Source organism: Hypanus sabinus, chromosome 3 (genome assembly GCF_030144855.1).
Source record: "Hypanus sabinus isolate sHypSab1 chromosome 3, sHypSab1.hap1, whole genome shotgun sequence".
NCBI classification, from domain to species: Eukaryota; Metazoa; Chordata; class Chondrichthyes; order Myliobatiformes; family Dasyatidae; genus Hypanus; species Hypanus sabinus.
The window spans coordinates 7,818,673-7,837,038 of record NC_082708.1 but is presented as its reverse complement, the minus strand read 5'-3'; the positions used below and the strand labels follow the sequence as shown (position 1 = coordinate 7,837,038).

Below are 18,366 nucleotides of genomic sequence, written 5' to 3'. Positions count from 1 at the left end.
CGCCATCTTGAAAATGGGGCTAATATTAGTGGTAGTTTGTGCGCCTGCCGCTTGGCTTTTTTCCATGGGGTTGGGGGAGGGGGTAGGGATCTTCTTTCACGCTTTTGCTTTTTATTTTTTTGCTTTTAGTTTATGGGCCAACTTTAAATTATTAATATTGTTGAGGTGTCATGTTCTCCGGTTGCTCCTGAATCATTTTTCCTTCTTCCTGAATTATGGGTTATGTGTCTTTTTAACCTTTTATGATATACACAATTAATATTGGCATGATGGATAAGTCTATTAACTTTATCTCCTGGAATACTAATGGTTTAAATCATCCGATTAAACGTAAAAAAATATTTAAAGTATTCCATAGACTAAATGCTAATATTATTTTTGCACAGGACACCCATATTAGGAGGGAGGATAATCAACGCTTTTTTAGGTTCTGGAAAGATCAACAATTTCACTCGAATTCTACCGCCAAAATTAGGGGTGTGTCTATTTTTATAGACCCTTCAATTTCGTTTACACATCATGAAATTATTTCTGATCCACAGGGCAGATTTTTGTTGATAACTGGTTCACTTTTTAATCGAAAAGTGGTTCTAGTTAATATTTATGCTCCAAACTTTGACTGCCCTGAATTCTTTAAACGTTTATTTACTTCCCTTCCTAATCTAAATGAATATATGTTGATAATGGGTGGAGATTTCAATTGTTGTTTGAATCCTTCCGAATAGATCAGCCTTACTTATTAATTCTTTTATGGTTGATTCGGGAATTACTGAAATATGGCGGTTTTGAACCCTAAAGATAAAGAATTTTCGTTTTTTTTCACATGTATATCACAGTTATTCTAGAATTGATTATTTTCTTATTGATCATCGTTTATTAACAGATGTTATTGATTGTAAATATGATTTGCTATTTCGGATCATGCACCTTTGAAGTTATCTATCAAGATTTCGGACTTTTCTAATAATACTAGATCTTGGAGACTTAACGCTACTTTGCTTCAAGATCCAGAATTCATCACCTACATAAAACAGCAAATTGACTTGTTTTTCTCAACAAACTATACAGAAGAGATTGACAGAGGAATACTTTGGGACTCTTTTAAGGCTTTTATCCGTGGACAAATTATCTCATATTCCGTCGGTAAAAGAAAACAAAGATATTTAGATATTGCTTTATTAGTGGATAAAATTAAAGAAATTAATAAGATTTATTCCGTGACTCCTACCAAAGAACTTTATAAGAAGAGAGTTGAGCTTCAAATGGAGCATAGCTTATTATTATCTTCTTCAATTGAGAATCAATTAATTAGGACCAGGGCTCAATTTTATATCCAAAGTGATCGAACTGGTAAATTATTAGGTAACCAATTAAAAGCTATTTCGACTAAGCGACAAATTATTAAAATTCGTAAACAAGACGGCAATCTGACTACTGATCATAAAGAAATCAATAACACTTTTCAAGATTTTTATAAATCTTTATATCAATCAGAATTTGACGGCGATCTGTCCATGATGGATAACTTTTTTAACAATTTGAATATTCCCAAACTGACAGATGAAGATCGTAGCTTGTTTGATGCTCCTATCTCTTTGGCCGAAATAGGAGAGGCCATCTCATCAATGAACTCAGGGAAAGCTCCTGGTCCTGATGGTTATATTATAGAATTTTTAAAAACTTTTTCTTCTTTGCTTTCCCCTTGGTTATGTGAAATTTTTAATGATGCATTTGTTAAGAAGAGATTACCTCAGTCTTTTTATGAAGCTACTATCTCTCTAATTCTTAAAAAAGATAAGGATCCCACTTTATGTGCATCTTATCGCCCTATATCACTATTAAATGTAGATTCTAAGATTCTTACAAAAATTTTAGCTATTAGGTTAGAAAAGGTATTATCACAGATTATTTCAGAAGACCAAACTGGTTTTATTAAGAATCGGTATTCCTTTTTTAATATTAGAAAATTGATTAATATAAGTTATACTTCATCACCCACAATTCCAGAATGTGTTATTTCACTAGATGCTGAAAAAGCTTTTGATAGAGTTGAATGGGTATACTTATTTAACACTTTTGAGATATTTTAATTTTAGTCCTAATTTTATAACATGAATCAAACTAATATATCATAAACCTGTTGCTTCTGTTCTTACAAATAATTACAGAGCTTCTTTTTTTCAATTATCTCGTGGTACGAGACAAGGTTGTCCCTTAAGTCCTTTATTGTTTAATATTGCATTAGAACCTTTAGCCATTGCTATTCGTGAATCTCCTAATATTTTTGGTATTACCCGCAATGAGAAATTATACAAGTTATCACTTTATGCTGATGACTTGTTGCTATATATTTCTGATCCTGACAGGTCTATTCCCGCTATTTTATCCTTGTTGTCTCAATTTGGTAGTTTTTCTGGTTATAAACTAAACTTGGATAAGAGTGATTTATTCCCTTTAAACGCACAAACTTTATTGAATGAAAGGACACCATTTAAAGTTGTTGATGATAACTTTATCTATTTAGGTATAAAAATTACTAAGAAATATAAAGATTTATTTACATTGAATTTTTTACTTATGCTTTATCAAATTCAACAACTTACTACAAGATGGTCTCCCTTATCCTTATCATTAGTTGGTCGGATTAATGCTATTAAAATGATGATTCTACCGAAATTTTTATATTTATTTCAAGCTTTACCAATTTTTATTCCTAAATCTTTTTTTGATAACATTGATTCAAAAATTTCTTCATTTGTGTGGCAAAATAAAAATCCTAGGTTAAGTAAAAGGCAATTACAAAAATCTAAAAAAGATGGTGGTTTAGCTCTACCTAACTTTAGATTTTACTATTGGGCGAATAATATTCGTAACTTAATTTATTGGAAATCAGATTTGGATTCACCATTGGGCCCACAGTGGGTAAATTTAGAATGCAATGAGGCACAGGGATATTCTCTATTCTCCGTTCTGGGTTCTTCTCTTTCTGCCGATTTAGTTAAATTCAATAAACAGATATCCAACCCTGTTGTCAAACATACATTACGAATTTGGTTTCAATTTCGTAAATTTTTTACTCTGAAAAACTTTGTTCTTGATAGCCCTATTTTACTTAATTTTTTTTTCAAACCTTCTTTGACAGATCAAGCTTTTAGCATATGGAAAAGGAAAGGTATAAAATGCTTTCTTGATCTCTTCTTTGAAGGTAGTTTGATGTCTTTCGACCAACTTTCCAACAAATTTGAGTTACCTAAATCTAACTTTTTTAGATATCTACAAATTAGAAATTTTTTACATAAAATTCCTTCCCCAATTCAACTTCAATGGACTTTTTAGGTATGATTTTTACCTTAAATCCCTATCAGAAGGGATTAGTGGCTTTTATTTATAATATGATTATGAAGATACAACCAGAAATATCAGGTAGAATTAAACAAGAATGGGAAAAAGAACTTCAATATAATATATCAATAGAAAAATGGGAAAAAATTTTACAAATGGTTAATTCTTCTTCTATATGTGCTAAACATGCTTTAATACAATTTAAAATTGTACATAGAGCTCATATGTCTAAAGATAAGCTTGCTCGATTCTATTCTCATATTAACCCTCAATGTGACAGATGTCATTCAGATGTGGCTTCATTGACCCACATGTTTTGGTCATGTCCCACTTTACATAACTATTGGAAGGACATATTTGCTACCATTTCCTCAATTTGGAATATCGATTTACAACCTCATTTTATTACTGCAAGTTTTGGTATACCAAATGAAGATGATAATCAGTTTTCCCCTTCAATTAGTCGAATGATTGCTTTTGTAACATTAATGGCCAGAAGGTCTATATTACAAAATTGGAAAGAAGTAAATCCTCCTACCACGTTTCAGTGGTTCTCTCAAACTATTTCTTTTTTGAGCTTGGAAAAAATTAGAAGCACTATTTTTGACTCATCAATTAAATTTGAAGAAACTTGGGGACCGTTCATTCAACATTTTCATATGAATTAATTTGGCCTCTTCCAGACCTTCTCTCTACTTATTCTTGTTCAGGTATGGAGTTCCGGAGTTTTTGGCACTATCATATACAAATAAACTGTTATTATTGCCCATGTTAGTTTAGTTTAGTATTTTTTTTTTATATTTTTTGCCTGTATTTTTATAATTTTTTCCTTTTCTTTTGATGATTATTTTTATTTTTTTCATATAATTATTATAGACTTGATTTATAATGTACTATGTTTTTCTGTTGATATTTTAATAGGATATTGTTATCCTACTATTAATTCAATTTCAAGTCTTATGCATTTATAACCTATTCATTATTATATTATATTGTTTTTTTTATATATGAAATTCAATAAAAAGATTGAAAAAGAAAAGAAAAGACTATACATGAGACAATAATAAGCCAATTACCAATTCTTTTTATGTTTCTCCAAACCTCTTGCTGTAAGTGCCAAAGTGGCATTTCCTTCAAAATTGCCGGCACAGTAACTTTAAATGGGGGTAGGGTGGGGGGGGGGGGGGGGGAGGGAGAAGACTTTTTCTTTAAAAAGTGAACTCAGTTCTGACCTTTGCCCTCTGCCTCCTGTATGTCTTCATGTATTGCTTCATCGATTGCATCATCAAACTCATCAAACCTGCATAAGAAATACTCACATTAAAGCTTAATGCCTTAAACTACTCATAAATTGACAGCTTCACACATTAATATTTCAGGTTGAGAAAGCAAATGACTGCTAAACTGGGAAACCACAGACTATCAGACACCATGCGCTCATTACAAAAAAAAAATCACTTTTAAAAAGCCCCCATAAAGTCAAGAGTTCAAGAACCGTGAGGTAATGCTCCAGCTATATAAGACCTTGGTCAGAGCCCACTTGGAGTATTGTGTTTAGTTCCAGTCACTTCACTACAGGAAGGATATAGATACTATAGAGAGAGCGTGCAGAGGAGATTTACAAGGATGTTGCCTGGATTGGAGAGCAAGCCTTATGAGAATAGGCTGAGTGAACTTGGCCTGTTCTCCTTAGAGTGACGGAAGATGAGAGGTGAGCTAATAGAGGTGTATAAGATGATGAGAGGCATTAATCGTGTGGAGAGTCAGTGGCTTTTTTCCCCAGGGCTGAAAAGGCTAACATGAGGGGCATAGTTTTAAGGTGCTTGGAAGTAGGTACAGAGAGGATGTCAGGGGTAAGTTTTTCACATAGAGTGGATGGATGGAATGCACTGCCGCTGACGGTGGTGGAGGCAGATACAATAGGGTCTTTTAAGAGATTGTTAGATAGGTACATGGAGCTTAGAAAAATAGAGAGCTCCACGGTAAGATCATTCTAGGCTGTTTATAGAGTAAGGTACATGGTCAGCACAACATTGTGGGTCGAAGGGCCTGTAATACGCTGTAGATTTCTATGTTCTATGCTCTAAAGTCACACTTTAAGAGGAAGAGACTAGTTAATTTTCTGAGTTATTGGGAAAAGTTGAATAGGTCAGGACTTTATTCCCTAGAACATAAGAGAATGAGGGGAGATCTGATAAAAGTATACCAAATTATGAGGGGTATAGAAAAGGTAAATATCAGCAGGCTTTTTCCACAGAGATCGGGTGACACTAGAACTAGAGGTCATGGGTTATGGATGAAAGATGAATTATTTAAAGGGAACCTGAGGGGAAATTTCTTCAGAGGTGAAAGTGTGGAATGAGCTGCCAGTGGAAGTGGTGGATGAGGGTTTGATTGCAACATTTAAGAGAAGATTGGATAAGTAACACACACAACAGTGGACATCTTTGGCTGAGACCCTTCATCAGGACTGGAAAGCTTGAATATGTACATGGATGGGAGTGGTATGGAGGGCCACGTGTGGATCAATGTGACTAGGGTGGAATGACAGTTCAGAATGGACTGGATGGGTCAATTGGCATGTTTCTGTCTGTAGCACTCTATAATTCCAGGCTAAACTGGTGATATGGTAATCTTGATTGTCAAAATGAATTGCTTGTCTGATCACCTTAATCAAATATTCTTAACTGCTTTAATTCACCAAAGGGAGCAAGCTTCTCACTGCAATGTATTTAATGTACTGACTCAGGGGACAGGCAGATCATTGCAATGGGAAAAACTTCAGGTAGAGATCTTTCTATCACCACTTTCCACAGTGAAATATCCCACAGGGCTCACAGCAACATTATCTCTCAGCAACAAAAAACAAGAATGACAAAGGAAGTTGATGGTGGCTAAGAAGGCATAACACGTGTGTTGGCCTTTATTAACCTGGATTAGAGAGCATGTCTTATGAGGATATGTTGAGTGAACTTGGCCTGTTCTCCTTAGAGTGAACGAGGGTGAGACTTTTGATAGATTTGATTGTGGACAGTCAGAAACCTTTTCTCAGGGCAGAAATGGCTAACATGGGGGGGGGGGGGAGCGAGCAGAATTTAAAGGTAGGAAAGTATAGGGGATGTCAGAACTATGTTGTCTTGCATAGAGAATGGTGAGTGCATGGAATATCCAAATAAATTAGGGACATTAAAGAAACTCTTAGATGGGCACATGGATGAAATAAAAATTGAGGGGCTAAGTAGGAGAGAAGGGCTAAATTGATCATAGAATAAGTTAAAAGGTCGGTACAACATTGTGGGACAAAAAGTCTGTACAGTGCTGTACTACTCTACGTTCTATGAGTCCCCTTCCGAATGAATTCTCCAGAACTCTGACTTCAGTTAATTGACACAGATTAGGGATCACTCATCTTTATTTACAATAACCATGGTACACAGTAGAATTCCCAATGGAGTAAGAGAGAGGTGGCCATATGCTCTTTCAAGCATCAGATGTTAAATACCATTTGCACAAGTAGAGAAAACCATACCTGTAATTGATGGATCTCCGTGTTCTCCCTGATCGCCTTTCCAAGGATTTGTAGTCTTTAATTTCAGGCTCTTCTGGTACTAAATCCTGAGAAGAGTAAAAGCATTAGGCAGAGGTGAGCTGATGTCAGAACCCCATGACATAACCAGCTTAGAAAATTCATTTCACAGCTCACGAGATTTATCGTTCTTGCTAGTGTGGTACTGCTGCATCTTCCTCTATTGCACAGACATTAATCAGACACTTGTTTTTTGGAGCTTTCCTTCTTTCCTTTTTTTAATTTTAAAAATTTATTTGGAGATACAACGTGGAACAGCCCCTACAGGCTGAATGGGCTGAACCGCCCAGCAATCCACCTATTTAACCCTATGCCTAATCACAGGACAATTTACAATGACCAATTAACCTACTAACCAGTGCATTTTGGGAGAAAACCTCAGCACCCCAGAGGAAACCCACATACTCATGGGAAGGATGTACAAATTTTTTGCAGACGGCGTTGAAGCTTAACTCTGATGCTTTGAGCTGTTACCACTATGCTACCATAGTGCCCTTCATCTCTCTCCCCAACCTGTTTCATCCGCATTCCATCAAGCAATCCAGATAATGGGCATCAACCAGTTGCATACTCCTGCAAGCCTGAAACCTGCCCAGACCACATGTAGAACAATAATACACAGGCCCTTCGACCCTAGATGTTGGGCTGACCTTATACAGCAGAGATTCCCAAACTTTTTTATGGCATGGACCACTAATATTAACCAAGAGGACGGTGGACTCCATGTTGGGATCCCATTTTAGAGTCATAGAGCACACAGCACAGAAACAGGCCTTTTTGCCCACCCAGTCTATGCTAAACTCTTATTCTGCCTAGTCCCATTTAACCTACTCTAAAATCAATTGTAACTTTCCCCTCCCACATAGCCTCAATTTTCCTTTCATCCACGTGCCTATCTAAGAGTCTCTTAAATATCCCTAATGTATCTGTCCCAGCACTACCTCCGGCAGTGTCTTCCACACATTTACATCTCTGTAGTAAATAACCTACTTTTGACATCCCTCTTGTGCTTTCCTTCAATCACTTTAAAATTATGCCCTCTTGTATTAGCCATTTTTACCCTGAGAAAAGGGCCCTGGCTGTCCACAACAAAGGTCTTGGTGGTCACTCAGGGAATCAAGATATCTGGGAAAATTGGGTTGAGAATTTGCTGTCAGCTTTTGGAATGAGGGAGCAGTCTTGGAGATCTACCTTTGTACCTATTTACCTTCAACTTATAGATGCACCTTTGAAAATGTGACCTTTGTCCAGAGCAGACATTTATTTTCCCCGATGTACACCACAGGGATGAGAATCAGAATCAGATTTATTATCACTATCTAATATAATGTAAAAATTGTTTTGCAGCAGCAGTACAATGCAATACATTAAAAACTGCTATAAGTCACAATAAAAAATATGTACACAAAATAAATAAATCAGTGCAAAAAGAGAACAAGAAGTAAGGTGCTGACCATCAACCACCTATTTACACAAAAGATTCTGCAGACGGAACCAGAGAAACACATTCTCAGCAACCTCCCCCCACCCCTCCAACTCTATACCTCACTCCCAGATGCCAGGGTCAGGGGCGTCTTGGATCAGGTCCACAGCTTTCTAAAAGGGGAAGGTGAACAGGCAGAAAACATGGTACATATTGGTACCAATGATATAGGTAGGAAATAGGAGGAGGTTCTGAAAACAGATTATTAGGTAGAAAACTGAAAAGCAGGACTTCATGGGTAGCAGTCTCTAGACTGCTGCCTGTGTGACATGCCAGTAAGGGTAAAAATAGGATGATTTGGTAAATGAATGCATGACTGAGAAGTTGGAGCAAGGAGCAGAGTTTCAGGTTTCTGGATAATTATAATCTCTTTGGGGGAAGTATTGACCTATATAAAAAGGACAGATTACCCTTGAACACAAGGGGGACAAATATCCTTGTGACATGTTTGCTAGAGCTAGTGGGAGGATTTAAACTAATATGGGATGGGATGGGAACCAGAATGATAGGGCTAAGGATGAGACAGTTGGTATAAAAGTAGATGCAATGTGTAACGTGACTGCAAGGAAGGGCAGGCAGATGAAAAAGTAAGTTTGCAGTAAGTGGGATGTGTTGAAGTGCAACACTGGGGCAAAATCAAAAAGGGTGATGAATACAGGACTGAATGTGTTATATTTCAACGTACACAGTATATGGAATAAGGTAGCTGATCTTGCAGCACAAATAGAAATTGACAGGTATGTCGTTGTGAGCATCACTGAGTCGAGGCTGAAAGATCACAGTTGGGAGCTGAACATCCAAGGATACACATTGCATCAAAAGGACAGGCAGGTAAATGGAGTGGGAGGGGTGGCTCTTTTGATAAAAAATTAAATCAAATCCTTAAAAAGAGGCAGAATAGGATTAGAAGATGTAAAATCCTTGTGGGCAGAGTTAAGAAACTACAAGGGTAAAAAGGCCTTGATGGGAGTTATATGCAGGCCTCTGAACAGTAGTCAGGATGTGGGATACAAATTGCAATGAGAAATAGAAAAGGCATGTAAAAAGGGCAATGTTACAATAGTGATGAAGGATTTCAATATGCAGGTAGATATCAGGCTGGTGCTGGATCCCAAGAGAGGGAATTTAAAGGATACCTTCAAGATGTCTTTTTAGAGCACTTGTGGTTGAGTTCATTTGGGGAAAGGCAATTCTGGATGCACTGATGAAGCAGGGACTCTGCAGAAGGACTTAAGACAGATTAAAGGAATAGGCACAGAAGTGTTAGATGAAATATAGTGCAGAGAAGTACATGGTCATGCACTTTGGCAGAAGTAATAAAGATGTACGTTATTTTCTAAATGGGGAGAACATTCAAAAATAAAAGGTGCAAAGGGACATGGGGATCCTTGTGCAAGATTCCTTAAAGATTAACTTGCAGGTTGAATAAGTGATAAGGAAGGCAAATGCAATGTTAGCATTCATTACAAGGGGACTAGAATATAAGAGCAAGGATGCGATGCTAAGACTTTAAAAGGCACTGGTCAGACCGCACTTGAAGAACTCTGAGCAGTTTTGGGCCCCCATCTAAGAAAAGATGTGCTGGCACTGCAGAAGGTCCAGAGGAGGTTCATGAGAGTGATTCCAAGAATGAAAGTGTTAATATATGAGGAGCATTTGATAGCTCTGGGCCTGTACCAGATGGAATTTAGAAAAATTAGGGGGCATCTCTTTGAAACTTAATGAATATTGAAAGGTCTGGATTGAGTGGATATGGAGAGAATGTTTCCTATAGTGGGTGAGACTAGGACCAGATGGCACTGGTCAGAATAGAGGAACATTCATTTAGAACAGAGATGAAGAGAATTCCTAGCTACAGATGGCTGTGGAGGCCAAGTTATTGAGTATATTTAAAGTGGAGGTTCATAGGTTCTCAATTAGTCAGGGCTTCTAAGGTTATGGGGAGAAAGCAGGAGAATGGGATAGAGATGGGTGATAAATCAGCCATGAAGGAATGGCAGAGCAGACTTGATGGGCTAAATGGCCTAATTCTGCTCCTATGTCTTATGGGCTTATTTACAACAACCACTTAATTTCCCAACCTGTGTGAGGGAACTGGATCACCAAGGGACCCACACTTTCACAGTGAAAACATGCAGACTCCACACAGACAGGACCAGAAGTCAGAGTTGAACATGGGTCTTTGGTACAGTAAGAGAGTGGTTCCAAGAGCTGTTTTAGTGTGGAGATTCTTTTAATTTAAAAGTATCTGTTTCTCTGGGAACAGCTAGTCTTTTTTATAGAGTAGCACTACACCTTTCACCTAACCATTTGGAACAAGGGGAGAGAAATATACCAGTCAGTCTCAAGAAGAGTGCCTTATCTCTGCATGCAGGGTAGGTCAGAATCCCACTAATCCCCCCTCTCTTTCAGATAATATCTCACTATTTGTCCACCTTCAGCAGATTTTAAATATTTTCAATTCCAATTTTCAGACAAAAAGATTTTAAATTGTGAAATTTCAGATTTGGGAGTATTGTGTGCAGTTCTGGTTACCACATTACAGGAAAGACCAGAAGTTTTGGAGAGGGTGAAGAAGTAGTCTCCAGGTTAGATAATCTTGCAATGCCAGAGACTGAAGGTAGACATGAGAGTGTTGTTGAACTGCATGGTATCATAGCAACTAATGCAGTGCTTTACAGCATCCAGCTGTAAGATTAGGTTTGATTACCGCCGCTGTCTATAAGGAGTTTGTATACTTCCCCTGTGACTCCATGGGTTTCCTCCAGGTGCTCCAGTTTCCTCCCACATTAAAGACATACAGTTTGAGTTAGTAAGTTGTAGGCATGCTTTGTTGGCACCAGAAGTGTGGTGACATTTGCAGGTTGCTTAGCGCAATCTTTGATTTTATGCAAAACAATGCATTTCACTGTATATTTTGATGTACATGTGACAAATAAAGTTAACCTCTTTGGGCGCCATAGTAGCGTAGCAGTTCGCACAACAGCTTACGCTGTCAGAATTCAGAGTTCAATTATGAGACCATCTTTAAGACGACTAAATCTTCCCCGTGAAAAGCAGGTTTTCTCTTAGTGCTCTGGTTTCCACCCACAGTCTAAAGACATACTGGATTAGTTGAGTGGTCATTGTAAATTGTCCGATGATTAGATTAAGAGATTAGATAGGGATTGTTGGAGGTTGCTGGAATTGTGGGGCTCAAAGGACCAGAAGGGCCTACTCCACACTGTATCTCTAAATAAAATATAAGGAATAAATCTAACAGAGATTTATAAAATTATGAGAGCTAATAGATGGTATTTGACATTCTTCCCCTGATACAAATGTGAAATACTAGTGGGCAGAATATAGAACTGTCAAATACTCGAGCCACGGGATAGAAATGTCAAATACTAGAAGGCACGGGATAGAAATGTCAAATACTCGAGGGCACGGGATAGAAATATCAAATACTCGAGAACACGGGGTAGAAATGTCAAATACTCAAGGACACCGGGTAAAAACGTCAAATACTCAAGGCCACGGGATAGAAATGTCAAATACTAGAAGGCACGGAATAGAAATGTCAAATACTCGAGGACACAGGATAGAAATGTCAAATACTCGAGAACATGGAATAGAAATGCCAAATACTCAAGGACATGGGATAGAAATGTCAAATACTCAAGAACACAGGATAGAAATGTCAAATACTCGAGAACACAGGATAGAAATGTCAAATACTCAAGAACATAGAATAGAAATGCCAAATACCCAAGGACATGGAATAGAAATGCCAAACACAGGATAGAAATGTCAAATACTCGAGGACGTGGAATAGAAATGTCAAATACTGGAGGACATGGGGCAGAAATGTCAAATACTTGAGGACACGGCTTTAAAGTTAGAGGGAGGAATTTTAAAGAAGATGTATAGGCTATTAAGGGTGGTGGCATTGGAATTAGATGTGACAGTGAAATTTGAGAGAGTTTAGACAGACACATGAACATGCAGGGAATGGAGGGGTATCGCTCACGTGCAGGCAGATAGGATTAGTTCAATCTGGCATCATGGTCAGCACAGACATCGTAGGCAGAAGGGTCTGTTCCTGTGCTACGTTCTTTGATTCTGAAAGCAAATGTGATAAACACACAAGCCTTTTCCTAAATCCAAAGTCTTACTTTCATTTTGAAAATAACCCCAGGTGTTAGCCTTTAATGTTCACACCTTCACATAATAAAAATGCACTTACTTTTGGAGTGATGATGTTTTCAACGTTTATTCCCACAAACGCCAACCTCTCTTTCCTGGAAGGTAAAGAGTCTCAATATTACCATTCTTTTCAATTAGAAACTTGTTCAAATCAATTCAGACAATGAATTACTAAAGACAATACCAAGCTTGGAAGAACTTAAAAGGATGGCATACTTAGCATCTGTAAAGGTCTACAGTTCCACTGCAGTAACTGACAAGATTTTATTCTGAAGGCTCAGCGTTACTTGCTCGCTTAGTGGCTCAAAATGATGGAGGAACTCAGCAAGTCAGACAGCACTTAAGAAAATTAATAGTTGATGTTTTGGGCTGAGTCTCAGTCCTGACGAAAGATTAAATGAAATTCCTGACTACCCTCCATCGGACAATATTGCCCATCTCCAGAGGCTATCAGCCGCATTGAACCTGGCATAAGAATGCTATTGCAACACGGGGTTCTGCGGCTAACTCAGAGCCCTTGCAATATGCCAATCTTACCCATCCCCAAGCCAGGGAGACTGGAGTGGCAGTTTGTTCAGGATTTGTGGACTGTAAATCAGATAGTGCAGCCCATTTCATCCGTGCTTCCAGACTCGAATGTGATACTGGCCTCCATCCCTTCAGATTCCTGTTGGCATAAGATGATTGATTTGTGCTTTACCTGTTTTTCAATACCACTGCATGAGGACAGTCAGCATCTGTTTGCTTTTACATATAATGGACACCAATATACATGGTCAAGATTACTGCAGGGCTATACAGAAAGCCTGGCTGTCTATGCAGCCGCTGTACGGGATGATCTAGCATATTTACTACTACTTGGAGGCAGCATAATTTTATAATATGCAGACAATTTATTGCTGACCTCACAGACACTCACTGATTGTAGAGAAGACTCTGTGACATTGTTGAATCATTTGGCTGTCAAAGGACATGTTAAAATTACAACTCTGCCAGCCTACAGTAACCTATGTGGAGTATGTACTGCACAAAGGAATCCACTGATTAGGGCTGGAGTGTGTGACTGCCATTGTGCAGGTACCAAGACCTGTTACTAAGAAACAGATGATGACTTTCCTAGAAATGACGAATTACTGCAGACATTGGGACCTAAATACTGAACCTATGACACTGCCCTGTGAGTCGCAGTAACCCAGGATGCATCTGATACAATACAAAGGACTGAGGATATGGAGCAGGCTTATGAGGTCCTCGTTTTGGGATTGCCTGACTACAACAAGCTGTTCCAGCTGTATGTGAATGAAAAGGAGGGTTTCACAAGTACAGTGTTAACCCAAGAACATGGTGGCTTATGAAGACCAGTGGAGTATTATTCAACCCTTTGCTCCAGTGGTTAGAGGAATGCCAGGATGTTTAAGGGCAGTGGCAGTGACATCAGTATTGGTCGAAAAGGCTGCACAGTTAATACTACTTCATGCCTGCAACTGTACTGACACCTCAAGCTGTAATGCTGCTCCTCAACTCAGCTGCTACGTAACATTTCACCACCGCTTGCTGTACGGGATACGAGCTTATGTTACTTAGCAAGTCAAGTTTAACTTCTAGGCTATGTCCATACTAGATGTAGATATGTGAAAAGAAGAAGATTAGTCTAGACAAATGTAGGTCCCTTACAGTCAGAAACAGGTGAACTGATCATAGGGAACAAGGACATGGCAGACCAATTGAATAACTACTTTGGTTCTGTCTTCACTAAAGAGGACATAAATAATCTTCCAGAAATAGTAGGGGACCAAGGGACTAGTGAGATGGAGGAACTGAGGGAAATGCATGTTAGTAGGGAAGTGGTGTTAGGTAAATTGAAGGGATTAAAGGCAGATAAATCCCCAGGGCCAGATGGCCTGCATCCCAGAGTGCTTAAGGAAGTAGCCCAAGAAATAGTGGATGTATTAGTGATAATTTTTCAAAACTCCTTAGACTCTGGATTAGTTCCTGAGGATTGGAGGGTGGCTAATGTAACCCCACTTTTTAAAAAATGAGGCAGAGAAAAACTGGGGAATTATAGACCAGTTAGTGACATCGGTGGTGGGGAAAATGCTAGAGTCGGTTATCAAAGATGTGATAACAGCACATTCGGAAAGAGGTGAAATCATTGGACAAAGTCAGCAAGGATCTGTGAAAGGAAAATCATTTCTGACGAATCTTCTAGAATTTTTGAAGATGTAACTAGTAGAGTGGATGGGGAGAGCCAGTGGGTGTGGTATATTTAGATTTTCAAAAGGCTTTTGACAAGGTCCCACACAGGAGATTTGTTTGCAAATTTAAAGCACACAGTATTGGGGGTATGGTATTGACGTGGATAGAGAATTGGTTGGCAGACAGGAAGCAAAAAGTGGGAGTAAACGTGATCTTTTCAGAATGGCAGGCAGTGACTAGTGGAGTACCACAAGGCTCAGTGCTGGGACCCCAGTTGTTTACAATATATATTAATGACTTAGATGAGGGAATTAAATGCAACATCTCCAAGTTTGCAGATGACACGAAGCTGGGCGGCGGTATTAGCTGTGAGCAGGATGCCAAGAGGATGCAGGGTGACTTGGATAGGTTAGGTGAGTGGGCAAATTCATGGCAGGTGCAATTTAAAAGTGAGGTTATGCACTTTGGTTGCAAGAACAGGAAAACAGATTATTATCTGAACGGTGGCCAATTAGGAAAAGGGGAGGTGCCACGAGACCTGGGTGTCATTGTACACCAGTCATTGAAGGTGGGCATGCAGGTACAGCAGGCGGTGAAAAAGGCAAATGGTATGTTGGCATTCATAGCAAAAGCATTTGAGTTCAGGAGCAGGGAGGTTCTACTGCAGTTGTACATGACCTTGGTAAGACCGCACCTAGAATATTGTGTGCAGTTTTGGTCCCCTAATCTGAGGAAAGACATTCTTGCCATAGAGGGAGTAGAAAGAAGGTTCACCAGATTGATTCCTGGGATGGCAGGACTTTCATATGAAGAAAGACTGGATCAACTAGGCTTATACTCAATGGAATTTAGAAGATTGAGGGGGGATCTTATTGAAACATATAAAATTCTAAAAGGATTGGACAGGCTAGATGCAGGAAGATTGTTTCCGATGCTGGGGAAGTCCAGAACGAGGGGTCACAGTTTAATGATAAAGGGGAAGCCTTTTAGGACCGAGATGAGGAAAAACTTCTTCACACAGAGAGTGGTGAATCTGTGGAATTCTCTGCCACAGAAAACAGTTGAGGCCAGTTCATTGGATATATTTAAGAGGAAGTTAGATATGGCCCTTGTGGCTAAAAGGATCAGGGGATATGGAGAGAAAGCAGGTACAGGGTTCTCAGCTGGATGATCAGCCATGATCATACTGAATGGCGGTGCAGGCTCCAAGGGCCGAATGGCCTACTCCTGCACCTATTTTCTGTTTCTATGTTTCTAGACCGGATAATTTTGAAAATACTGGTTTCGCATGAAAACAATAGGCGTCCACACTAGGTGTTTTTAAAAATATCTCTGTCCACATTAAAACGGATATTTCGGTGAATCTCCTCCTACTGCGCATGCGCAGGACACATCTACCAAAAAGAAACGACATGTTTGGTGTCGAATCTTGCCGTGAAAGACTTGCTGCACATTTGTTCAGTTACAGACGAGAAAAACTTAAATGACAGACAGCTGTTGGCTCTCATGCAGGAGGACTTAAAATAAAAAAAAACATATACTGGAACATATGGAGGCAACCAACAGGGAGTTCACAGACAGTATGACCCGGCTGATGATGAACATTGAAAAACTGACAAACTCTGTTGCATTAATAAAGCCCCTTGTTAAATGTATAAAACATGTCTGCATCAGTATATCTTGTATTTCCATACAATGTTGCATTAGGCTGTTACACATCTACTGACAGAGAAGTACATGCATAAATAGGTAAACTACTTACATAACAGCAAGGACAGAAAACGGCAAAGTGAGTATACTTATTTATTCAGTAAGTTATGGGTCAAAGTATTTGGTGAGTACATTTCTAACTTTTCTGGCTTCAGTCTCGTTGCCAACTGTTCTGAATTTGTTAGGTTGCGTTCAAGAAAACACTAAAATGGCACGCTGCTGTCACAATCTGTTCCGGCACGTCATGACAGCGTTTTCAGATTTCTCCGGTTACCCCATCCACACTGCTCTGGCCAATCTGGCGTTTTCAAATTACACACTCTGGAGAGCGTTTCTGAAAATCTCAGTTTTCAGGGTATGAAAATGCCGTTTTAGTGTGGACAGAGGGTAAAAACGAAGAGAAAAAGCTTTGGTTATGGATTTATCCAGTGTAGTGAGGACGTAGCCTTAGAAGAGCACTCGCACTCAACCGGCTAATCTGGTCCCAATGACAGAGTCCTTAGAGCCCCATAACCGTGTAAAAGTAGTAGAGCCTGTTACATCACCACAACCTGACACTGTATCCCTTGATAACCCAAATTTAATAGTCATTATGGATGGTTCCTCTTGCAAGCCTAATGACCACACCATACTGGCAGCCTATGCGATAGTGACTCCCTCTGATACTTCAGAGGTAGGAACCTTTACTTAAGGTACATCTTCTCAGGCAGCTGAGCTTTTTGCTCTAACATGAGCCTGCATTTGAACCAAAGGTTACACAGTGAACATCTTTACAGACTCTTGGTATGTCTTTGGGACAGTACATGATTTTGGGTCACTTTGGCAATGTCAGGGGTTCATTATGTCCACGGGTAAACCTATCCAGCATGTGCATCTCATTAAAAATCCACTTCAAGCAGCACAGTTGCCAAAACAAATTGCTATTATTAAGTGTGAAGCTCACAGTAATACCTGAGATCCCATAGCCAAAGGAAATGCTGCTGATGATGTGGCTGCTAGAAAAGCTGCTAGTGAAGGAAAAGCTAAGCTAGTACGTATGCAGGTACAATGTATCCCTGTAACCATGCCCCAAGTCTGAAAGATTTAATTTTCACCTAAGACAGGACCCTGGAAAAGGAGAAAGGAGTATGGAAGAAAAAGTAGTGTTTCAGGGACTCTGATGGGGGTAATCGCCCTGCGCGTCCAGGAATCTCCTGCAAGACTTTGTTTGACTAGTACATGGAAAAGGACATCAAATACAACAACAATGGTTTGTACCAAGATTAACAGTAATTGCAGGACAGGTTGCGTGAAGCCGTGAAATTTGCCAGAAAAACAATCTGTGGAGGCACCGTTTGCCAAAATACAAATAGACTTTGTGCACATGCCTGCCAGTGGGGGTTATAAATTCCTATTAGTAATAGTGGACATGTTCTCCAAATGGGTGGAAGCGTTTTCCACTAGAAAAGATGATACCCAAACTGTGGGTAAGACATTAATGAAGGAAATTATTCCCAGATTTGGAGTTCCATACTTTTAACAGTGATAGAGGGACACATTTTCCAGGTAAATTAATTAAGGAATTGGGGTCAGACGTTAGGATTTACTTGGAAATATCACCTTCCATATCAGCCCCATTCCTCAATACTAGCAGAAAGAATGAATGATTAAAAAATACATTGGCTAAGGCAGTCAGGAAACTAGACTGAAATGGCTAGAGCAGGGGTCGTCAACGTTTACCACTAAAAGAGCCAATATGGACCCATTTCCCACAGAAAAGAAAACACTGGGAGCCACAAAATGAAATAACACTGCATACAACGGGTTTTTTTTTTTGACTTTATGCTATGTATAAACAAACTATAATGTGTTGCATTTTTGA

General features: G+C 38.9%; 1 protein-coding gene across 6 annotated transcripts in view; it reads right to left on the bottom strand.

Annotated features, from left to right (window-relative positions):
- Nucleotides 1-18,366, bottom strand: part of rsf1a (remodeling and spacing factor 1a) — a 134,455-nt gene that overhangs the window by 31,646 nt on the left and 84,443 nt on the right. For all 6 annotated transcript variants that reach the window (XM_059963660.1, XM_059963659.1, XM_059963658.1 and 3 more), the window contains exons 10-12: nucleotides 12,640-12,694; nucleotides 6,872-6,957; nucleotides 4,575-4,642 (exon numbers count right to left, since the gene is read on the bottom strand). In XM_059963660.1, the coding sequence (XP_059819643.1) occupies nucleotides 4,575-4,642; nucleotides 6,872-6,957; nucleotides 12,640-12,694 (209 nt within the window). The remainder of the gene's footprint in view (nucleotides 1-4,574; nucleotides 4,643-6,871; nucleotides 6,958-12,639; nucleotides 12,695-18,366) is intronic.